Source organism: Cebidichthys violaceus, unplaced genomic scaffold, assembly GCF_023349555.1.
Source record: "Cebidichthys violaceus isolate CVI_PGR_0920_01 unplaced genomic scaffold, fCebVio1.0.p SCAF_17, whole genome shotgun sequence".
In the NCBI taxonomy this organism is placed as follows: Eukaryota; Metazoa; Chordata; class Actinopteri; order Perciformes; family Stichaeidae; genus Cebidichthys; species Cebidichthys violaceus.
Window position 1 is genome coordinate 6,852,694 of NW_027176340.1, and position 22,167 is coordinate 6,874,860.

Here is a 22,167-nt window from a genome sequence, read left to right on the forward strand (position 1 = left end):
AGGGGTCTGGCATTGAGACAGTTTGTGTGCCATTAGAGCGGGATTTTATGTTGTTGTCTGGTGTCCAGTGATACTGAATGAACACACACACACACACACACACACACACACACACACACACACACACACACACACACTCACACATACATATATATACAATCGCACACAGACACAAACATTTATCATTCAATGAACTCTCCAACATGGGAGAATTATGCCAGCAGGAGGCATACTTGGAGAAGCGACTGATTCTGTCATTTTCCTGCTCCCTGCCTGAGTGAAAATAGTGTTTGTTTTTTTACAGAGGAGCAGTGATCAAACAGATCCAGTGATTTGTCTCCTTGGACTGCATCTTTCTGGGACTGAAAACCGGTTTAAAAGAGCTCTATGACCCACACAAAATACTCGTCTCTCATGATTGATTTCTATTTTGGTCCTCTTCATATCTCAGCGTGTGTGCATGTGTGACTTGCTTGTCCCAGCAGTGCCAGATTTGTGACTTGATGGAGCTCGGTAAATAATGTTTTTTCCCTTGGAAATTAAAAGCAAGATTTTGGTTGTGTAGAGCATGTATGAATTCTTTAACACAGACAACACAACACAGATGTTGGCGGTTTGTGCTATGCATAGCAATGGCACACACTTGTATTAGTGTAGCAGCAGGGTGGCGTCCGGTACTAAGCAGGCCGATTATCATTAACCTATAGGACCTGGATGAGGCGTCCTCTGCAGTTTTATCTCATTTGACCTGAGACTTTATAACCAAAACTTTTAGGAACCTGTGAGACTTTGTCACTAGATCCTCCTTTCTGTCTCCATTGTATTTTACAAACCAGGACACTTTTCATATTTGCAACTGATATCAGTGGCCAATCAAATCACTTGTGTGTCACCCAAGGGAAACATGCCGGTAAATAAACAGCTTTTTTTAACCTGAAGTTTGCATTGTTTTAGAAAGTCCACTCATCCCCAATTGCAGTCCACCCAGGATCTCACCCAAACTCTGTGCTTTTTTTACTCTTTTTTGGTCTTTTCCTTACTAATTGCACTGCATATAAACAGTGCCAGTGTTTTGGCAGTACATGCTGCAATTGGCTGTCTTGCAGGTTTCGTCACTATGAGCAATCCCTGTCACATAAATGTAATCATTGGATCATTTGTCAACATAAAAAAAAGTTTGATCAGTGTAGCTTCAAAGAAAGACGGTTTTAAACGTAACACTTTTGACCCCTACGTTAAGGGTTTCGCACAAGAGAACAAACAGAAAATGAAATAAATTAAAAATGTTCATCTCCAATATCCACCCATAGTAAAATACTCCATGATGAATTTGCAGCATCTAAATAATGGCTACATGAATTGTGCACTGAAGAAACCAGGCTTTTTTTCTCATGTAATCTTTAATAGTTATTGTTGACAGGGTTACAGTGTTAATTCAGAGCGCTTGTCATGGAGCACGAGGTGAAACTGATCACTGAGGCGACAGCAGGAGGTCCTGCCAAACTTGGTGCCCCTGGATTTGCCCGAAGGACCTTTTAGAAGTCAGGGCCCTCTTCTTCTTCAGGTTCTTGTAGTCTGTGTTGACGGCCACAAACTGTGTGAGGCAGGAGGAATACATTTAAATATGTTTTGCTTAAATTAAATCCATCAGTCTCGTCTTTAGGTGAACGCATGGTGGGGGGGGGGGGGGGGATTCGGGGGAGGCAGGGGTGAACATTTTCTCCCCTCAAGTGCAGAAACACACTTATTCAAAAATATGCTTTCTAGCTCATTTATTTTCCAGATTTTGTCTTGCTGAGCCTTTTAGGACAACAGTTTGCATACGTAATGGATAATATAAATATTGTGTGACAACATGCATGTGTTCTGCATACATCACATCTCTCCAACCATGAAAAACACATTTTTTTGCATCTGGCAGTGATTCTTTTTTTTCCTGTGTATTTTTCTTGATTGGTCTGCCATTACAACCCTCAGCTACCCTCACCCAACCCCCCCCCCCCCCCCCCCCCCCCCCCCCCCTTCTTTTCAACTTTCCCGTCCTCATTATGATCATTGTTTGGACTTCTGTGGAATTTCGATGCAAGACCTTTGCCTTGCTATCGAGAATTAAACATGCAGTATCCTGACCTTTTGTCTGCAGCGACTTTCATTCGGCTGTCAGGCAGTAAAGCCTTGAAACGCTCAGAAAACTCTCTTTTCTTTGAAAAACACATCAGCCAGATCTCCTCTTCCGGGACTTGTGAGTTGGTTGTTTTTCTGCTCTATTTTGGGTCAGCGTTGATAATATTTTCATTAGTTTGTCTGAGGCTCTGGCCTTGTTCAAAAGGTAAGGCAAATTATTACCGACCACTTACAGCTCCCGGTTCCATCTGCCTTCATTTGTTTTTGAAAGACACTTTGTTTTCCTTTTGTTAGAACAAAAAGAAAGCCAGACGCAGCCGTGTTGATCTGACATTATTTTGCCAACATTTGTTGGTCCAGATCTATTTTGGTAGGTTGATAGGCTGTTGATGATGAATGTTAAATTCACAGTGACTCAAGGAAACAATGGCATTCTCGTCTAGATAAGTGTTCTGGCCGACATGACGGAGAGCGAGCACGTGTGAGGGGAGTAGTTACCTTATACTGGTAGGTTGGGTCCAGCTTGTTCCAGGGCTCCGGGTTGTTCTTCTTGTCCCACAGGCTGCAAATGTGGAAAGATTGAGGCCATGCAGATAAAAAAAGAGGAAGAGAAGAGACAGGACATGAGGAAGAGCAAAGCATGTACGATGGAGGCAAATATCAACATACAGATCAGATGCAGAGTAAAGGAAGAAAAACAGGCCGAGACGGAGAAGACAGAGGAACAGAAGGACGGAGACAAAAGGAGATAAATACATGGATGTTGGATGGAGACACAAGTTGGACACAAAGAGAGGTGATTATGAGATGAGGTGAACTCAGCCCAGTGACTTGGCAGTGCTTCTCCATTCATTAACCAAAGTCTGGATTTCACAGAGTTCCACTGCGACTGTCCATCCCTCCTCCTCCCTCCTCTAGCAACATGTCACGCCACCAAAGCACAAACAAAGAGACCGAGAGACTGATGGTGGAGCGAGCGTGTCTCCCCCCTCTCTCCCCATTACCACAAACACTGGACGGTCTCTGAGAGAAAGAGGCAGCCACAGACCACAGCACTCATCATCAGCCTGGTGATGAGGTCAGGCTTTATGGCTGACCCTCAGAACAAGTGGTTGTGTGAGGCCCAAAAGAGGACGCGAACAGTGCACATCTACTGTATGTGGGCAGTCACAGAGTTCAGTGCATATTCTGAGATATGATAGTGGAATATTGCTAGCTTTGTTTGTTTTTAAACTTTAATTGAATGTGTTTAGTATCAAATTCAGTGCACTCGTGGATGGCGTTAGAGTTAGAGTTTGATTGCATTTAATCAAATCTGAATCAAGTGTCTGCATATTGAATCCAAATATTTTTCAAATTCCTGATCAAAATCTTATTGTTTCACTTTCAACATCTGTATAATAAAGCCCAACCATTAAATCCGGAGGCTGGAATTATTGGCAGATTTCAATTTGTATTCATTTGATATCCATCTGAAATTTTATTGTGCTCTCAATTCAATTGAAATATAAACAACTTGTTTTGGTTGAGGAAGGATATTAGCCGCATAACATGATAAATTATGATTATATTGGTACTTGATGCACTGAATTTAAAGATGTAGCTTTCTTATTTTGCACACCTTACTTATCCTATACTTGTCCAAATTACTGGAGGTCCAGATTCAGAACTATTTAGCTGAAAAGGTTCAAAGATTGTTATATTATTAATAAATAAAGTATAACTCTGCTGTTTGTTTTTGTAGTTCAATAAGACCAACCGTGCACTTTGTATAAGAGAAAGAAACTTTTTATTTCCGCCCCCCCAAGTACGCACACAGCCTTACAGAACTTGCGTGACAGACCATAGTTTTTGATTGCCTTTGGTTACTTACAAAATGTACGTTAACAAAGTACAACTGATTATCTGCTGTCTGTGACACTTGGTGTTATTTCTTCCGGCGAAACAGACGGACAGCGCCAGCAAAAAGGATTGCTCTTTGCTAATAAGAACAAGTGAGATTTATTTGCCTCGAAGCTGAGCGATCTGGGTTTATTTCAAGCCTGAACACAAATCCAAAAGATGACTGGCTATCGGGACCCGACTCTATTGGCACGATTCAAAATTCTCAAATGAGCCCCAGCTTTATGTATCCAAGGTTTGGATTCAGCTCATAATCGCCATGTTTCCATTCAATTGTCGAGCAAATTTCAGCAAACTTTGAAATGTTGCAAAAAACAAGAAATGCAAATTAGGTGCTGGTTTGGAGCTACAGTGTAGTTTGCTCCAAAGTTAACACTATAGGGCCTGTGAGCATGTACAGTAGTGTCTTCTTTCCTTTGCTCAAGTGTCCTTCTTAATTGTTCCCAATGAGGAAAGAGTGTGCGCTGCCCCATGCATCCGCCTAGTTAGAAAGCGCTGCACCCAGCATCCTTTTTCCTCAGGTGTTAGGAGCAGTATCAGGATGCTCGTACATATTATGCTGAATTTCTACAGTGAATACAATTTATTACAGACATCGGGTTTGGGAAAATTTGAAAGTTTGTGACTTAATGCAATTATGTAATTGTTTTACTTAATTTTGGACCATTATTATTGGCTACTAGCCCCAAAAGCTCAGAGACAGAACTTGCTATAGTCAAATGATAATTTTATTATTTGCCATCACAGCTCTTTTAACTCTTCTGGCAATGTGGCAATGTTTGCTCTGTAAAATCATATTTTTTAAAAGAGGAGATAAAAGAGGAGATTCAGAAAATGTTCAAATAATGTTTCATGAATTATATTTGCTCACAGCTTGTATACATTTTAGTACTCTAGTTCTCACACCCCCTCCTCCATGCCGGGCTAAACGTCGGCTTGTCCACATGCTCTCCACAGTGTTTTCTTGTTCAAATGGCTTATGACTCATCCAGATAACTTGATATGGAGAGGGCAGAGTACTAGCCAAAGAGTAGAATGTTGAAGTGCAGGTACTGCATATTGATGAGTACCGGCCCACTTCAAGCACTAGTGTGCACTTGTATTTCCGTTAGCTGTTAGTCAAACACACAGTCCGAAACATGTGTCTGGCTGCAGAGTAGCGGCTGGCGGTCGATGACCTCACCTGTGTTATCACTTGCGACCCCTAGCAGCCAGGGGCCGGTTACGAGTGGTGAGTGAGGAGTAAGCAGGCAGTCAATGGCAGTATAAAACAGAGTGTGAGTCACTGCAACCACCAGAGGTCCTTGAGCATGCAGCCATAGCTGGGCACCCAAAATAGTATGCAGTTTGCTGCAGCAGAATGCAAGATTAACCGTGGACAAACTGTCTCTCTCTACCATGGACACACAGACTGACGGACGCAGTAAGGCACAACCGAAGACATAACCTCTCCCCAGGCTTATGCCTGGCTCAGATAATAAAGGACAAAATATGTAAATTATCACAGCATCAAAAGCAAGGTGGAGGATTACTACAATGGCTACAAGTTTAGACAGACAACCATCTTACGTGACATGAGGTCCTCTCGCCAGGCGGAGCAGATAAAGGGTGGCACCTGTAACGCCCAGCGTCAGGAAGACAAATTGAGGGATTAACTGAGGAGAGGAGAGGAGGAATGCATTAGTCCTAGACCACAGAGACATATGAGGATAAACAAACATATTCTATCAAGTGGTTGGCTGTGATATGTACCATAAACATACACCTGTGTGGAACAGACACACGTACACAGGTATTTGTTATTCCTGTTTTTCCTCTCCTTGCCCTTCTCCATATGCATGAGGCCCAGGCCATGTGTGAGGAAGCTCACTGTCAGCCTGGGTTGAGCGGGCAAGGACGCGCTGGGAAAAAGAGCTGCTGCATCTCTGTGTGTGCCAGCCTCTCCTCCTCAACACTATACCTGTCAGACTGATCGACAGCATCACACACACACACACACACACACACACACACACACACACACACACACACACACACACACACACACACACACTCACACACACACACACACACAAATTGAGAGCGAGACATATGCATATATGAGCACACACATGCACGTAAATGAGCTTACACACACACACAAACACACAGGCATTAATAATTGCACACCCACACACACACTTTTATTTGATGTGCTGAGCGGTGATGATGACAGGAATTAAAATAGAAAAGCGCATAAGGGGGACAGGGGGATAATGTCTATGTCATCTTAAACACCTTGAGCTTAGCTGTGTCAATCCTCTCACCGAGCAGCATCTATTCATCAACACTACGCTGCCATACATCTCCTGTCTACTTTGCTACATGATTCTCTGTGTACTGTATGAGACAGAGGGAGAGAAAGAGAGAGTGTGTGTGGGGGGTGGGGGGGGGAGCGGGGGAGAGCCACACCACATTGGAACAGCTGTTCTCAGCCTGCACAGATCTAGTCAAGCTGTAGAGAGATGACAGTTTGATCAGGTTGAACTGAAGGATGTCTCTTCTCAGCTGCATCTAGACATCTGTTTTTCTGTCTGATTGCAATGCCACATGCCTTGTTGTTGATTAGGAGAATGATAAAACTTTGACATTTACTAACTTAAAGCCGCAGTAGAGAGATGAGGAAAATATCTCTCCCTCGGGTACATAGTTGAACCACTCAGCATACGACTATTTAACAACTCCGATTTAGAACATGGACCTCCTGCTTCAGACACACACTCGAGTGATCAGATGCCCAAGTGTCGGTATTGTTTTTCATTGCCAATTAATCCCAATTCATTTCTCAAATCAATTGTGTTTATTAAAAGTCAGAAAACGGTAAAATATCGCAATTTCTTAGAACCCAAAGTGAGATCTTCAAATTACTGGTTTTGTTTTCAATCCATAAGATAGATAGATAGATAGATAGATAGATAGATAGATAGATAGATAGATAGATAGATAGACTTTATTTCAGACTTGGGGTCCAGATAGACAAAGAAAATGACTTAAATGATTATTCAATTAATAACACGGTAGTTGCCGTTTAATGCCAGTGTGCTGACTTAGTAATGTACTGTGCAGTGTGCTAACCATAGGTGTAATGCTGCCGAAGGGCACTGGAGCGACACTTTTTTTCTCCAATTGAGGAAATAATATTCACAGTTTGCATAATCAGGTTGAAACTTTTGTTCAAGCACTTGAAATTTCAAGTGCAAGCAAGAGAGCATATAAAAACGAATGGAATGGTTGAAGTCATATCGCCATTTAAGGTAAGTTGGCAGTATGCCGCGCAATGATGAAACTACTCATGAAGTCCATCCAACGTTTGATCGTCAGTTAAAGTTAACTATTGCATGTAAACTTAGGGTTCCACCGTGGGAACAGTGGAAACATAACCCTGGCAATGAGCCACAACTTAGCTGTTTGCATGCACACTACTGCATGCTACTTAACCAAACAGCACATGGTGCTCCCTCGGCATGGGTTTGATGTTTGCTAAATCTACAAGTTGGTTCACTGTGAGCTTCTCAACATCCCTAGGTTAACCTCTCGAAAAAATGCTTATTGTGCACAACTCGTTGTCACTGCACACACACACACACACACACACACACACACACACACACACACACACACACACACACACACACACACACACACAGCGCTGACGGCAGACGCTCGGCTTCGATCATTAAAGTAAACACAAACAGCCACCCGCACACAAAAACACAGAAGCAGGTCAGCTTTGATCAGTCAAACACACACACACACACACACACACACACACACACACACACACAAAGCAAATAATCAAGACAGGCCTGTGTGTTGGGAGCTGTCCACTGCCTAGTTCTGATATCTTTTTATCCTGCCACACAAGAGAGAGTTTCCCATTTTACCATTGAGTCTGACCGATATAGGAAGTGTTTTATACTCGCTGGGGTTCAATAATGTTGCTGCCCTTATTACTTTTCTGGTGCACTGCCAAACCAACCCCGTCAATCCATGAATTTGGGTCACCCTCAGCATCGCTCCGAAGCAACAGAAAAGAAAACAAGCACAGGCAGCTTCTGTGTCTTTCTTTTTCTTTCAGTCTTCATGTTATCATTATAGCAATGAAGCAAATTAACATGCCAATGATGCTCAGTAATCATGTGCAGTCACAGTTTTTAGTTCAGACGCTCAAATCAGTAATGATGATTGTTTTAATGTTATGTAACAAAATAATCTAAGCTCAAAGGTCCACTTACTAACTTTTAGAGCTTTCAGCTCCATTTCACGAATTTCATTCAATCAATGGAGCCGATTAAGGTGTTAATGATACATTAATGTCAATATTGACAACACACACTAATATTCTACTATTCTATCGAAAATGACTAATTTGATACGGGTCATGTAGACCGCATGTTTTATTTTGAAATTTCGAATTAGGCCTCATTCTGAAAGTATCGTTTTTTGATTTAAGACATGTGGGATATGCTGATATTAAACAGGATTTAGGAGCATTCTTTGGTCACGTGCAGCGCATTCTGAATAAGTGCCACAATTGGAGTGTTTGCCGCAGTTGCGTGATTGCGGATTTGCATTGTACACAAACCAGCAGTTTGCAAGGCTGGTGTAGATATGCATACCCAAAAGAAAAGCCCACATTTCTGGTCAGAAGGAGAAATATACCTACTTTTAAAAATTATTAAAGACTTTGATGTCAACTGGATTTATATGCACAAAGATCACAACGCCGACTTTTTCAAGAGGGTGGTTGACGGAATGAAAGAGGGAGGCTGTGTTTGCACGGTCAAACAAGTCTGCTACCGGCTGCATGTAAACGGGTATATCAGTTGAATATTATGTTGTATAATAATATATATTATATTATATTATTATATTGTAAACAGCTTAGTCATATCGTCTTTTTCAGGTACATTTTGACATTGTCATTGTGGCAGATATTTTAGTATATTATTTTTTATTACACTTGATTAGCGCGGCAACTAATGCTTATTTTCATGAACAATCAATCTGCCAATAGTTTTCTTAAATAATTATTTTTGTCTATATAATGTCAGAAAATGGTGCAAAATGCTCATAACAAGTTCCCAGAGCCCAAGGAGACATTTTGTAAAAGCTTGTTTAATACAACCAACAACACAAAACACTGATATTCAACTTTCTATAGACCAAGAAATGAAGCAAATCCTCAATTTTTTTATCTTGAATCAGCAAATGTCTTCCATCTTTACTTTAGATTGGTCCATAATAAAAAAAATGCATCTTCTCTTTTAGGTATAGTAATTACAAACTGCAAGTTAGTGGAACATTTGCTTTGTGTGTCCATACATACTCTGTACATATACTGCTAATGTTTACTTTCTAGACATATATGTACAGTATGTTTATTTTTACAGATAGATAAATAAGGCTTTCCCACTATTCAGTGAATTCAAAAGTGATGACCAAATGTCTAAAATTGTAAAACCAAAACCAAAAGCTATCCACAAAAAGTAAACAACATAACTTTTGTTTGCAAATATCAGATTTTTAGGCCTCGTCATTATGTGACACAAAGAGCTTGATATTAGTCATAGATATAACCACAGAGCTCAATAGATACATGAATATGACACAACCTACCCCAGGATGTTTCTTCGCGTGTTCAATCATGGTCTTAATCATCTTTATTATTCTTCCAAAATAAGCAAATATATTCTCCAAATGAAAATAAAACTACATAAAAAGTAAAGACAGCTAATGTCTGACGAATGTATCCATCTGAATTAAAGCCCTGTGCAGATTAAAAGAAAGAGCTGTTTGTTAGCTGAAGTATGAAGTATGTTGGCCAGTGCAGTGAAACCTTTTGCCAATCCCCTCAGCTCTGTCCCTCACCCTCCCTCCCATTGGATGAATGAGAGGGTCAGAGGGGGTGAGAGACAGTCCTAATCCTCATAATCACATCTGTTGAGGACACTGTATGTTTCCACTGAGGCTCATTGAGTTCTCTGTGTCCTAAAGTGTGTTGTTATACAACAACAAAACAGCAGGTACTTAAAATCCGATTTTTACTGACACGACAGATACAGACCGACATTTTCCAAACATTTTCTCCCGGAGATGCAGCGGCGGTGCAGCCTGCTCCTGTAATGGCTTCATGTTTAGACCTCACACCCAGAGCAGCCACTGTGTCGGTTCATTTCACGTTCTGTTGTCGTTTTAAAGAATGACACACCACTGTTTGTTTTATGAATAGCATCACTGCTGCTTTTTGCAAGAAGCAGAGAAGAGAGAAGTAATGGCGGCGTCCAACATGTCCCTCGGGTCGGGACCTTTGTACCTGGCACGATGATGTCAATTGATTAGTCAGTGAAACAGCAACTGCAGACTTTTCAATTTCCTTAACAGCACTTTGGAACCTAATGTAATTAACACCAAATGCACAGGTCGTCACTTTTCCTAAGTTAAGGTACCTGTTGTGTTCTCACCATTCATCACGCTTAAGTGAGTGAAGCAAAGTGGTTGCATTTTTAGCCATGCTGTCGTGGCTCTAGACTGACTTAAATATGCCATTACTATTGGATGGATGGCTGTGCTATTTTGTATTTTGACATTTAATGTCCCCAGAGGATGAATTCCAGTGTCTCTGGAGATCACTTGAATTTTCCTCAAGATCAGTTCAATATTTTAATATATTCAGTATCCTGTTTTATGATGAAATACCTCCAAAACTAACATTCACATCAGCTGCAGCTGTTCTTATACTGTTTTTAGTAATAATTAGCAAATATTAGCAACTTACACTCTGGTTCACAGGGAAAACAAACAGGGGCAGACTTTACCATTAGGCAAAGTAGGCAACTGCCTGGGGCCTCAACTATAAGGACCGCAAACAGCTCCAGATTTATTATGTTAGGATACAAAAATATTGAATTATGTTAATATTCTAACTCATTGTACCCCAATATAACTTACAAAAGGCCCCCAAACGCATGTATAAAATATGCAACTCAACTGTATGCTACTTACTGTGTCTTTCTTTTTCAGAGGGTATTTACCTGACAGAGAAATGTTACTGGTTATGTTGCAGATTCAGATTTGACTCACAAATAAACCATTCAATTCATTCATCAAACCATCCAGCATCATGTTAGTAGTTTAGAAGTTTAGATGTTTTCACTATATAGACTTTTCTTCTACCACTGCCAATACCAACATTCCCAGTTAGAGAAAAGGTGAAAAGTAAATCAAGACCATGTTTTGAGTCGGGGTTACTCATGGTCGGAAACATCGGTGAAATACACTTGGTGGAGGTAATTGCCAAATAGACGTATTAGTCGCTTGCTTTGTCATAACCACTGCAATTAGAAAGTAGAGCATGGATTTAATTAGCGGAGGTTTTTTGCTGGCGGTAACGTTATCAGTGTTGTAAGTATCAAGTCTTACACCGTGGAAATGTACAAAAAAGCAAAAAAACACCCGATGAAATCTGTTTGGCTATGGAGAAGAGCCTGATTGTAAATTGAACTGCATGCGTGTCCAAATTGCATCAAATTCGACGAAACCCTCCCTTGGGTCCCCAGCAATGCATCAAGTGTGAAGTAGATCGAATGAAAGTTTCTCGAGATATGCAAAGGACATACCCACAGACAGTGTTCAGCCTCACACAGCCGCTTGTGCATAAACCACAAGGCAATTTTAAGACATAACCTAAAACAATTTTCTATGGAATCAAACTAAAAATTCATAAAAAAGTAGGCTTATTAAGGAGGTTGAAAAATAAAACTGGACGCTGTATTAACTTTAGTCAAAACCTCATTTAACTGGCTAAGTACTAAACACACTGTTATCAGTAGTAGCCTGTTGGTGAATATTTCAGATAAGCAGAATAGAAAATCCTTCAACAGTGAGTAGAGGCTTGATTGGTTCAGTCTGCTTTATCCAGGATGAGAACCCATTTCCCCAACTTTTAACTTTTAACTTCTGTTTACTGTATAAAAGTAGTCCAATATTTGTGAGTGATTTATGCTGCAGGGGCCTTGGTCCTGCAGTCTCGTGAGTCACCATAAGTTGTTTTACCTGACGTTTGTCAGTGGAAAGAATGCTATTTTCTGTATACCACATGACAAAAGAAATAGGTGCCATTTTTCACCCAGCTAGGATAGAGAGATTGATGAAGGTTGATGGGGAAGGAAAGGTGTTCAACGAAAGAGGATGGGGGGGAAATGAGATGCATTAAGATGAAAGAGGAGCGAGAAAAAGTCAATACATGCTCCCCCTCCCTCATCAGTCTCCTCCATTGTTCCCCCTAACGGGTTGCAGGCCGAGTGTTTAAACGGAAAGGCAGAGTGCAATATCCAAATCTGTTTCCCACTGCCGTTAGTTAAGAGGAATATATATATATATTCTTTCTGCTACTAACTACTTCTAAAAACTTTCCCAATCAATTCTTGCTGGGTGGATTTATTTAAAGTTGCACTAATCGATATTTTCATATTAATGGATCAAATTTAATGTAAAAGGGGGAAGCCCGTAGTGATAAACTGACCCACAATTATCGCCCTCAGGTTTATGAAGCATGTGCCTCCCAGCTCATTGTTTTCTCTCGAAGTGTTTTGCTTTCCTGTAATTATACTCTCACCGCTCTCATACAAAAAGCTCTAAAGACCACCGTTCCCTACCTTTTCAGCAGAAAAAGTTTTTCTGCAGCATATACCTGTTTTTAAAGAGCCAAATATGTTTTCTCAGGAGTTGGGTGAGACCAAAATTGAGATAAAAGGGAAGGTGAATATTGGACTTCATTCAGGTTCATCAGGTGTCTGGACACAAAATCCCAAATTAATGACAATGTTGTGTCTGCTTGATGTCTAAATAAGCAAGTGTTTGCTAACTAGTTAATGTCAATGTTGTGTTCACAGTATGTTTCTGCTGCCCCCAAGTGGCCAATAAGACAGTTATTGCAGGTTTAAGACATATGGTACCAGTTATTTTAATCTCTTTTCTTTCACTCTGTGTTGCTCTTTCTGTCACACAATGTTCACTCACTCTTGTGTAAATATACACACTTTGATAAATACATACTTCAATTCACCACATGACCCGTCACATACACACACACACACACACACACACACACACACACACACACACACACACACACACACACACACACACACACTCACACACACACTAAATTCCTATACATTTCTAACAAGATTTTCTTTCTCTCCTTAGAGAGTGTGAGTAGTCGTGAGTCCCCTCACTGACACGACTTTAAAACGTCCAGGGAATACATCAGCGTTATCCAAACTCAGTCGGCCCCACTGTACAACTAGGTGGTGGCCCCGACATGTGACTCCACCAGGACAGCTTCTGAATAATAGATGGCTGTGTTACTGATATCTCTCCGTTTGATTGAGGCTCATGATCATACAGAGATTTACTGTGACTGTGTTTTTTGTGAATTGTAACCTCTTTTTTTTACCTCAGATATTGGACACAGAACCAGGATGCCACTATTAAATTCTTGGCCCAATAACAAGGTGAGACAGGCCCCCTACCCTGATCCATGTGTTTCACTCTGAATAAACAAAATACAACGAGTAGCTTCCTGGTCTTTTTTGTCTCAATTCTTTATTTAAAACTCCTTTGTTTTTGCATATTTACTGTAAATAAAAATTCCTTTGTGAATGGGAATCGATACCTTCACTAACCTCATGAAAAAAGCTAAACGTTCCTAATATTCTGTTACAGTGTCATCTTCTTACATGGACCCCAAAGGGGTATATCTCTCCTTGTCCTCTCTCTACAGGAACATGATCTGTCTGGAATAATGATGCACTGTAAGGTCTTTTTTAATTTCACCCATAATAATAGGTGCTTCATGCCCCAAAGCTGCAATTCATTTCACTGTAGACTAACAAAGTTTAGTTGTGAAGAACTTGCAGAATATTCATAAAACTAGGACAATAGAAGTTTGTGGGGTTCCGATTGGAGTATACATTGTTCGGTTCTTTAAGAAAAACCCTGCTGTCCGCATAATCTGGAGTACATACTACTCAATAAACTTTACACTTTGTGTATGTTGTAAAAAATGCAACTGAACATATTTCCCAAATGCAAAACATGTCCTTTTAGAATGAACATAGTTTAATCTTGCTTTTCATGTTTTATTCAGGTTTAGTCTGAAGTCAATGACTTTCCAGAGAGCGTGATAGCTACTTACCAATTTCAATTCCAATTTTTTTTTTATCTGTGGCCACATACTGCATTGGATACCGAACACTTTGAATTACCGCATAGAACAACAATATGATAAATAACATGTAGAGAGAAATGCTAAATCCTCCAGTGGGTTTGCCTCAGAAACAAAGACTGCAAGGTGTATAAACAGAGCAGAACCTTGCAGCTTTGTCAGAGTACAGAGTGAGGGGCTATTAGGTAGACCACCAGCCAAGACTAGTAATGTGATGGGTGTGGAGGGCAGAGGAGCTTGACATGGAACGAGTCATAAACCTATATCATCAGCTGATTTTAGCTCGTCACAGATACACTATCAGCTTTTATGGCAGCTCATGATTAATAAAAAGCTTGCACTGCAGAAATTCTATGCAGAAATATACGTTTTAGGTAATACAGTAACAATGTCACTATGGCATTGATTTTATTTATTTACAACTTTAACATGTCCTGCTGAGTACATCTTGGTCACAGTTCTTTAATAACTAAATTTAAATGTTTAAATAATTAATATGAGACCTGTAATGATTAGTTGATTGATCAATCAGTCAATCAAAAGAAAATGAATCAGCAACTTGATTGATTAGTTGTTTTAATCCATTTTCAGGAAAAAGTGCCAGATATTTCCTGGTTCCAGGCTCTTGAATGTAAGGATTTGTTGCTTTTCTTTCTCATTCAGTAAAATTAATATAAATGAGTTTTGGATAAAACAAGCTATTTTAATGTGTCATCTTGGATCTGGGTTATGGGGTTAATATTTGTTATTTTTCACAATTTTCTGACATTTTATACAAAAAATAGGTTAACTGAGAGAATAATTTGCAGATTAATCGATATTGAAAAATTGTTGGTTGTAGCCCTGATACAAATAACACTGCTGATATATTACTGAAGACATCCAGTATCAATATCCGTTTATACCCTAAAAATCCAGTGTCAGTCAGGCTTTACTTCACCTTAACATGATCACAGAAAACATCATGTGTGTAGGCCTATTTACCAGATCGGACAGAGCTGAAGTAATAACAGTAGCTGTAGTAATAACAACGTGAGCATCGCTGCTTCAAACACGCAGAGTGATGAACTTCTTTTTGCTTTTTTAGAGAAATCTTGGCCAAGAATTACAAAGCAGAAGATGAGTGGAGGGTAGGACATCTGCAGGGAATTATCCATCTGCGAGTGATCTCATTTCAATTCCTAACCATCAGTGCACATGTAAGAAAGTCATAGTTAGACTGTGGCCATCGTTATTTGTGATTTTTTTTTTTGTGTGTGGCAGAAGGTAGAGGAGAGAGTTGTTCTTAAAGCAGAAGGCAGTTCAGCTAATAGCCATGTGTGAATGTAAGCATGAAAAACAACACAATCTGTTTCCAAGTTTTTCAAGAGGCATGGAAAATACCAGTCACCGCAACTGACAAATTGTTTCTCTACACAGTAGCATGCGTGCACACACGCATACACACACACACACACACGTTACATCTAAACAGGCACATCCACAGAAATTACAGGAATCTGTGTTAGCACGGTCTGGCAGGGCACTTGTTTTTATTATTAAGTGGCACAGTAGCACATTTCAAACCCTCCACTATAAGCAGCAGCTCCCTTCCATCCTCACCACTGAGGTTTGGATGATGGTCACGACTTTGTTTGCCCAAACCCAGTCCCACGAGTTCTGCAATTGCTTTGATGCATTTTTCAAAAGGGCTGTGACTTGAATGCCAAAAACACATAGCTTCCAATTCCTCCAGACAGCCTACTATCCTCACCATTTCTCCTTTGTCACATTTTCTTTGACGCACCACAATTTTTGTAACAATAATATAAGTTCTGTAGTGAGCCCCATACTGTACCTCCACACTGCCAGCTGACAGAATTGTGGCAGTGCTGAAGTTCTGTTTTGGTTCCCTTTTTAATGAAACTCTCTATAATGTTTTGTAGGTTAGACCCGATTTCCTCCGCAAAAATACAACAGGAATACCTGGAATACTGTGTGTCCTCACAGTACCCAACTTTTATTCCCATTAGTGTGTTTTTAAGCTACACTACATTATTTTCTACATAGAAGTTGAGAGTGGTCAGTGACATAATAAGAAAAGAATTCAGTATGCATTTTATTTTCAAATAATTCAGCGTATTCACTGAGTGACTCTGTGCAATACAAATATCTTTTGAAGTAGTTTTGATGCAATTTTTCCGCTAAGTTATCAGTATGTGATGTATGTATTAGACCAGGGGTATTCAAGCAAATTTCCAAAAGGTCCAGATTGAGAAAATCTCTTTGTGCAAAGGTCTGGAACATTACAATAATATCTAACTTGCACTATTTAGTGCCATATATATATATTCAAGAAGCCTAGTAGTAACAACGTCTCTGTGTAGTAAACAACTGTCAAATCAAATAAAGAAAGTACACATCAATTATATTTGAACAATTATTATTCTCAGTTTTCAAATTTAACTGGATGGATTATAAATAATACATAGAAATACATGTTCTTCTCATTTCAAGTAAAATAAGGGCTGGATTAAAGGATAACTGACATAACAGAAAACTTTTGAAAAATGTGCATCTTAAAATAAATGACTTAATTTTAGAAAACAATATTTCACTGAATTGCCCTGCAGCTTTAAATTCTGTTAATTCAGGTGTGAAGTGATGTAAATTAAAAAAAACATATTTTTCTCATCTTCTAACAAGAGAAATTTGTGTGCAGCGACTTGATGTGTGGTTATTTAACCACTTGCTTCAGCTCTGTTCTCTCTGTTAGCATCAACGTTGGTCAGTGAATTCATGTTTAGTTCTGATCATTACGGACTCTTATGTTTATTTTCTGTGACTTCATTTCAGATGTGAGCGGATATGTTTGTACCAATTAAGATATACTGTTTCACAGCTGCCCGAGGGAAGCATTCACCTATGCAAGTCTGTTCATTTTTGGTTAAAGACTCTTTTTAGTAATCGTCCTCTAATTTGTCTTTCACAACTTAAAAATACCTGTCCTGTGTGTCCTGTGCGATCTCTTTCCTCGTCTCTCCCCCGTGTGTCACGGCGTGTGTACATCTCACTCGAGTCAGGAAACTCGTCAGTACTTGTCAGAATACCCATATTTGATTGGCTAAACTGCATCACGTGACAAAAACAATGGAGTATTACAATATGTATCGTATCGCAATATATCGCAATTTATCGTATAGTGAGACGTGTATTGCGACACGCATCATATCATGAGGTGCTTGCCAATACACAGCCCTGGTCACACAGATACTGCTACTGAAAAAATACAGCTTTTTTGTTGTGGTTTGATTTTCTAAATGCATAAGGAGTTCATATTTATCTGACTGCTTGTATTGATTGATGAAAAAGTAGCCATGTGCACTAAGATTGAAAATTGCTGGTGCAATGCATTGAGATGCATCAAGAATCCTAGTGGATTTAAATTGTTAACGGGTGAATCGTAATGAATCGTGAGGCCTGCAATGAAGATACACACTTCTTTGTGATTTACTGTCCTTTTACATTCATCTCCCACCTTTGCTTTGTGGCTGGATGGATTCATTTTTAGCTTCACTAATCAATATCTTAACAGTAAAAATGAATCATATGACTATGTGATATGTGAAAAGGGGTCACTTGTAGTGACAAACCCACAGAGAATATTTGCCAAAGTACAGAGCTTTTAATTTTTCTATTTTCTTTTAGGATTTTTCAGCTAATTATTCTGTTTTTTTGGCTCACAAACTCTGCTCTCACAGCTACTTTCAACAAAAAAACATGAATTAACTCACTGTATGCTACCGGCACAAAATTGGCCTGGTTCCAGACCAGTGAGTTAATTGCTGCCCACATATCTGATTTTTGTATTTCAAGTACGTCTCAGCTCAGTGACAGCTGTTTCAAAAAACAACTAATTTCTTACTTTGGGAATGCACACACAGGGAGTTGCAGACCACTATGAGCTTCAGTTCAAGTCCATTAAGATTAACTCTTCCCCAGCATCATGCTTTACCTACCAAACGTTTTTGTCTATTCTGCCTTTGATTCAGCATTACAAAGGTCTGGACACAGGTCTTAATGGCAGGACAGCCTAAAACCCTTGGAGACGGAGAGTTGTGCGACATGTTTTTAAGTTTGAGAGAAAAACAACTAAGCCAATCAAAGCTTTGTGGGCGTGATCAGAAGTAATGTCACTTTCCTGGTCCCAAGACAGGAAATTGCAGGTTACATATACAGGTTGTTGTAAGCCAACTTGCAGAAATAACTCAACATTTTTCTGATCATCATGAAAAATATTAGGTTAGCACCAAACAGATGAGACAGAAAAAGTTGGCGACTAGCAGGCGAACATGAAACGAAGTGGTGGACTCCAACAAAAACAGAGTTAAAAAGGACGGTGAATATTGGACTTCAAAGTTGGAAATATGATTTCAAATGAATTCTAATGCTGCTCTGTGACTCCTGGTTGTGTAAAGCAACTGTTTTGTTTAACAACTTTTCCATGAAAACTTTGTAAAGGGATAATAATTCAATGTTATTTGTTTAGCTTATTCCATAGTGTATAATATAATGCTTAACTTGCAATAAGTTATTATCATGAAGTGTGAAGCAAGGTGAATACACACTTTCTAAGAAGAGATTTTCACCTTTTAGTCTGCTTGCAAATTCAGCACCAGCATGTGTTTAACGCCTGCTTTAGGTGAGGCAAGGCAAACAAACATGTGTAAAAGGTTGATAACTATGATATAAGGTTCCAACAAATAACGCAGTGTTTCTGTAACGTGCATGTGAACACCACAAATTATTATCCCTCCACGGTTGCAGCATGAAGCACGTTAAACATGTCTGGTATCATCAGTGGGGGTAACTCTCCTCAAGCTCTGTGGATTGACATGAATGTCATAAATTCTGCCAAATAGCCTAATATCATAATATTAGAGTCAACGTCATGTCTGAATATGAGAGGAATAATAGGTTTTTCTCCTTCTGTCTGTTGGTCTTGATGAAAACCTCATTTTATTGCCACAATCATAATGGAATTATCTCCAGGTGTGATGAGGGCATTTAATGAAATCATTACAAAGGATTACTTGCTCTTTTTCATGGGCTTATTAAAAGGGGCCTTTGTGATGTGAGGCTGAGTAAGGGAGGCTGTGGTTTTTTCTTCTTCTCTTTCTTCCCGCTCCACTCTGAGTGATTGCGTGTTTGTCAGTCTGGCAGTCGGACCATTTGTGGCTGGCATAAAAGCCTGCAGGGAGCCACCAGATCTGATTGGGAATCTTAGGGAAAAGAAGATGAAGAAAAAAAAGAAAAAGAAAAAATACATCGGCTGCTGCAGTTTTGTATTGATGTGTTTGAACATAGGGCTCTCATTTTCATGCCCTCAAAGCACACATAAAAATGGTTTTTCAATAAACGCTACACTTTGATGCATAGTTTATCTGTTCGGGCTATAATAATGGAGTTTCTCGTTCTTTCTCTCTCCTCCTCCCCTTTTCCTTCTCCTCTTCTATACATCCCACAACTCTCCATTTCTCTGATCCCCCTCTTCCTTTCTTACGCCGCGTTGTATCTGACGACCTCACCTTTATTAACCATCATGTGACTTCACCTCTCCCAAGCATTGAACTGTATTTAACCTGTCCCTGTAAATCTTATTCCCACATTGCCAGGGGGGAGACATACACTGTAGATGTTAAGCTTAATGAGCAGCACAGGCAAATCACAGTAGTATTGCCATCCATAATTCTCTTTGATTGAGTCCTGAATTGTAAAATCAATGTCTCCTTGGCCCTTGTTCACTTGTAGTTAATATTTCTCTGTATGACAAAGCAACTTTGTTTTTTCCCTCATCAACCAGCGGTGGCCTGAGGATCTCCCATACATCAACGTTTGACGGCAAATATGCTGAATAGATTATTTGTCTCTATTGTTGTTATTGGCATTGCTGTTATATCTGTTTTTTTTCCAAAAGGAAAAGTGGAATACACCAGTATTTTTTTAATGGTTATCTCATCTCACTTGCTCATTTATGTCCAGTGGTGGAAATTAACCAACTACATCTACAGTACTCAAGGTACTTGCACTTGTACAAATGTCATGTTACCTCATACTTTTATTTCACTATATTTCAAAGGTAAACATTGTACTTCATACATTTCTTTGACAGCGATAGATACTCGCTACTTTTCAGATTATGAGTTTACCTTCCACAAGTGATGAACTTAAGAAAGTGTTGGTTATAAACTATAAAATAGACACGGAAAGTAGCCCAAGCTACAACTGTAGAATGCTATTTACACATGAACCATCAGTAAAGAAAAAAACAAATTGTATAATGCAACACCTTATTTTCCTCACCTTCTTTAGCATTTAAAAAAAGTATATAAATATCAATAAATTGTTTATAATGCACTATAATGTAGTTGTAAGCAGATATAAGTGTTTATTAATACCCATGCAGTAAGTGGCAGCTCAGGTAATGAATAAAGTATAGTAAAACATAGTCATAACAATATTAAATATGTTTTCATGAAGTTATATTGCTTACAAATACTGTACATTAATAACCAACACATACAACTACATTAGAGTGTGTTGTTTACCATTTATTGAATGTTTGTCTTCTGGTTATAAATGGTTTTTTTTCTATATTTTTCTACAAATACTTCTGTGCTGTTATTCTAGTAAAACTTTGAATGCAAGCAGTACTTTAACTTGTACTTTCTGTACTATAGTGTGTAGCGTGGTATTACTACTTTTAATGAAAAAGATAAAAAAAAAGACCACTAGTAAAGTCAACAGGCATAAGACAGAAAAACTGAAATATATCGAAATACTCACCTGCCCATTTTGAACAGTTCCAACAAAAAAAAGAAAAGAATTATAGCTCATATACCCATAAAACATGCTGTTTATAAACATGACGTAATCCAGTAGGCAGCTGAGTGTAAGAGTCTTACTCACTTCGGCTGACACCGGTGGTGAACGATGGTTACCTTCACAGCTGTTGTCAAGCTGTGATGAATAGCTCCGCCTAACTACTCAGGAATAATGCTTAAACAGAAAATGAATCTAAGCCGTGAATAAATGTATTAAAGATGTGTGTTGTGCCTGGTCAGCACTGATTCCAGTTAACTCAAGGAAGGAGGGAAAGGCGAGGAGAACAACAAAAAAAAAGAAAAGGAGAGCGGGCGAGTGCTATAGTGGCACAAAATCAAGCACTCAGCAGCTCCACAATACCCCATTAGTCTTCATTTTCAGCAGGACATGCAACAGGGCCCTTACGTCTTGAGGAACAAACTAAAATGTATTGGGCTGGCCAGTTTGGGCTAATTGAAAGAAATTGTCTGTCTGTTTGCTTTCCATTAGGTTTGTAGAGGGTGGTGGGTTGGGGCGGGGTGATGATCTGGGGCCTGAGCTTGTTGCCCTTCGCTCAACACTACGGCCTGGTTTCCTGTTAATGGTTTGATCCATGAGCGCCCTCCACTGAGCAGACAGTCTGGGCTGTGGGAATCATTTAAGGGGGAATCATTTAAGGAGGATTTATGAGATGCATTCATTATGAAGTGAGTACAGACAAACAGTCTTCAATCGATAACGGCAGCTCATTTGTGGTTTACGGCGCCGTATTGCACTTGCTGTAGTTTTGGTTCACTCCTCTCCCAGAGTGCAAACATACTGATTATGACTGATCATCTCAACCCTGTGATTGTGACAAGAAACTCTTATACTTATAGCTGGTTTTACAGCAAGTCATTGGGTTATCGGTATAGTGCCTCTAATTGTTCTAATGTCCAAGCAATCAATTGGAGGCCCTGACCCTTCGCTAAGTCCGGTCCTCAAAGGCAGACTGGCCAATCATCGCGTAGTTTCGGCCAGCTCTAATC

General features: G+C 39.5%; 1 protein-coding gene across 1 annotated transcript; it reads right to left on the reverse strand.

The window, feature by feature from the left end:
- Window positions 1-1,399: 1,399 nt before the first annotated feature.
- LOC137873512 (cytochrome c oxidase subunit NDUFA4-like) lies at window positions 1,400-9,868 on the reverse strand. Its single transcript, XM_068711733.1, has 4 exons — window positions 9,685-9,868; window positions 5,596-5,681; window positions 2,623-2,686; window positions 1,400-1,594 (listed from the first exon to the last, which is right to left on the reverse strand). The coding sequence occupies exons 1-4, from the start codon at window positions 9,724-9,726 to the stop codon at window positions 1,472-1,474; spliced, it is 315 nt and encodes a 104-aa protein (XP_068567834.1). The 5' UTR covers window positions 9,727-9,868; the 3' UTR covers window positions 1,400-1,471.
- Between the last annotated feature and the right edge of the window lie 12,299 nt (window positions 9,869-22,167).

What these genes read in the sequence shown, in the direction of transcription:
- LOC137873512 (XM_068711733.1), bottom strand. Translation starts at nt 9,726, where the DNA reads ATGATTAAGACCATGATTGAACACGCGAAGAAACATCCTGGG. An exon ending in ACGCGAAGAAACATCCTGGG is followed by an intron (nt 5,682 to 9,684) that starts GTAGGTTGTGTC and finishes TCCTCTCCTCAG; the next exon opens with TTAATCCCTCAATTTGTCTT. An exon ending in ACCCAACCTACCAGTATAAG is followed by an intron (nt 1,595 to 2,622) that starts GTAACTACTCCC and finishes TGCCTCACACAG; the next exon opens with TTTGTGGCCGTCAACACAGA.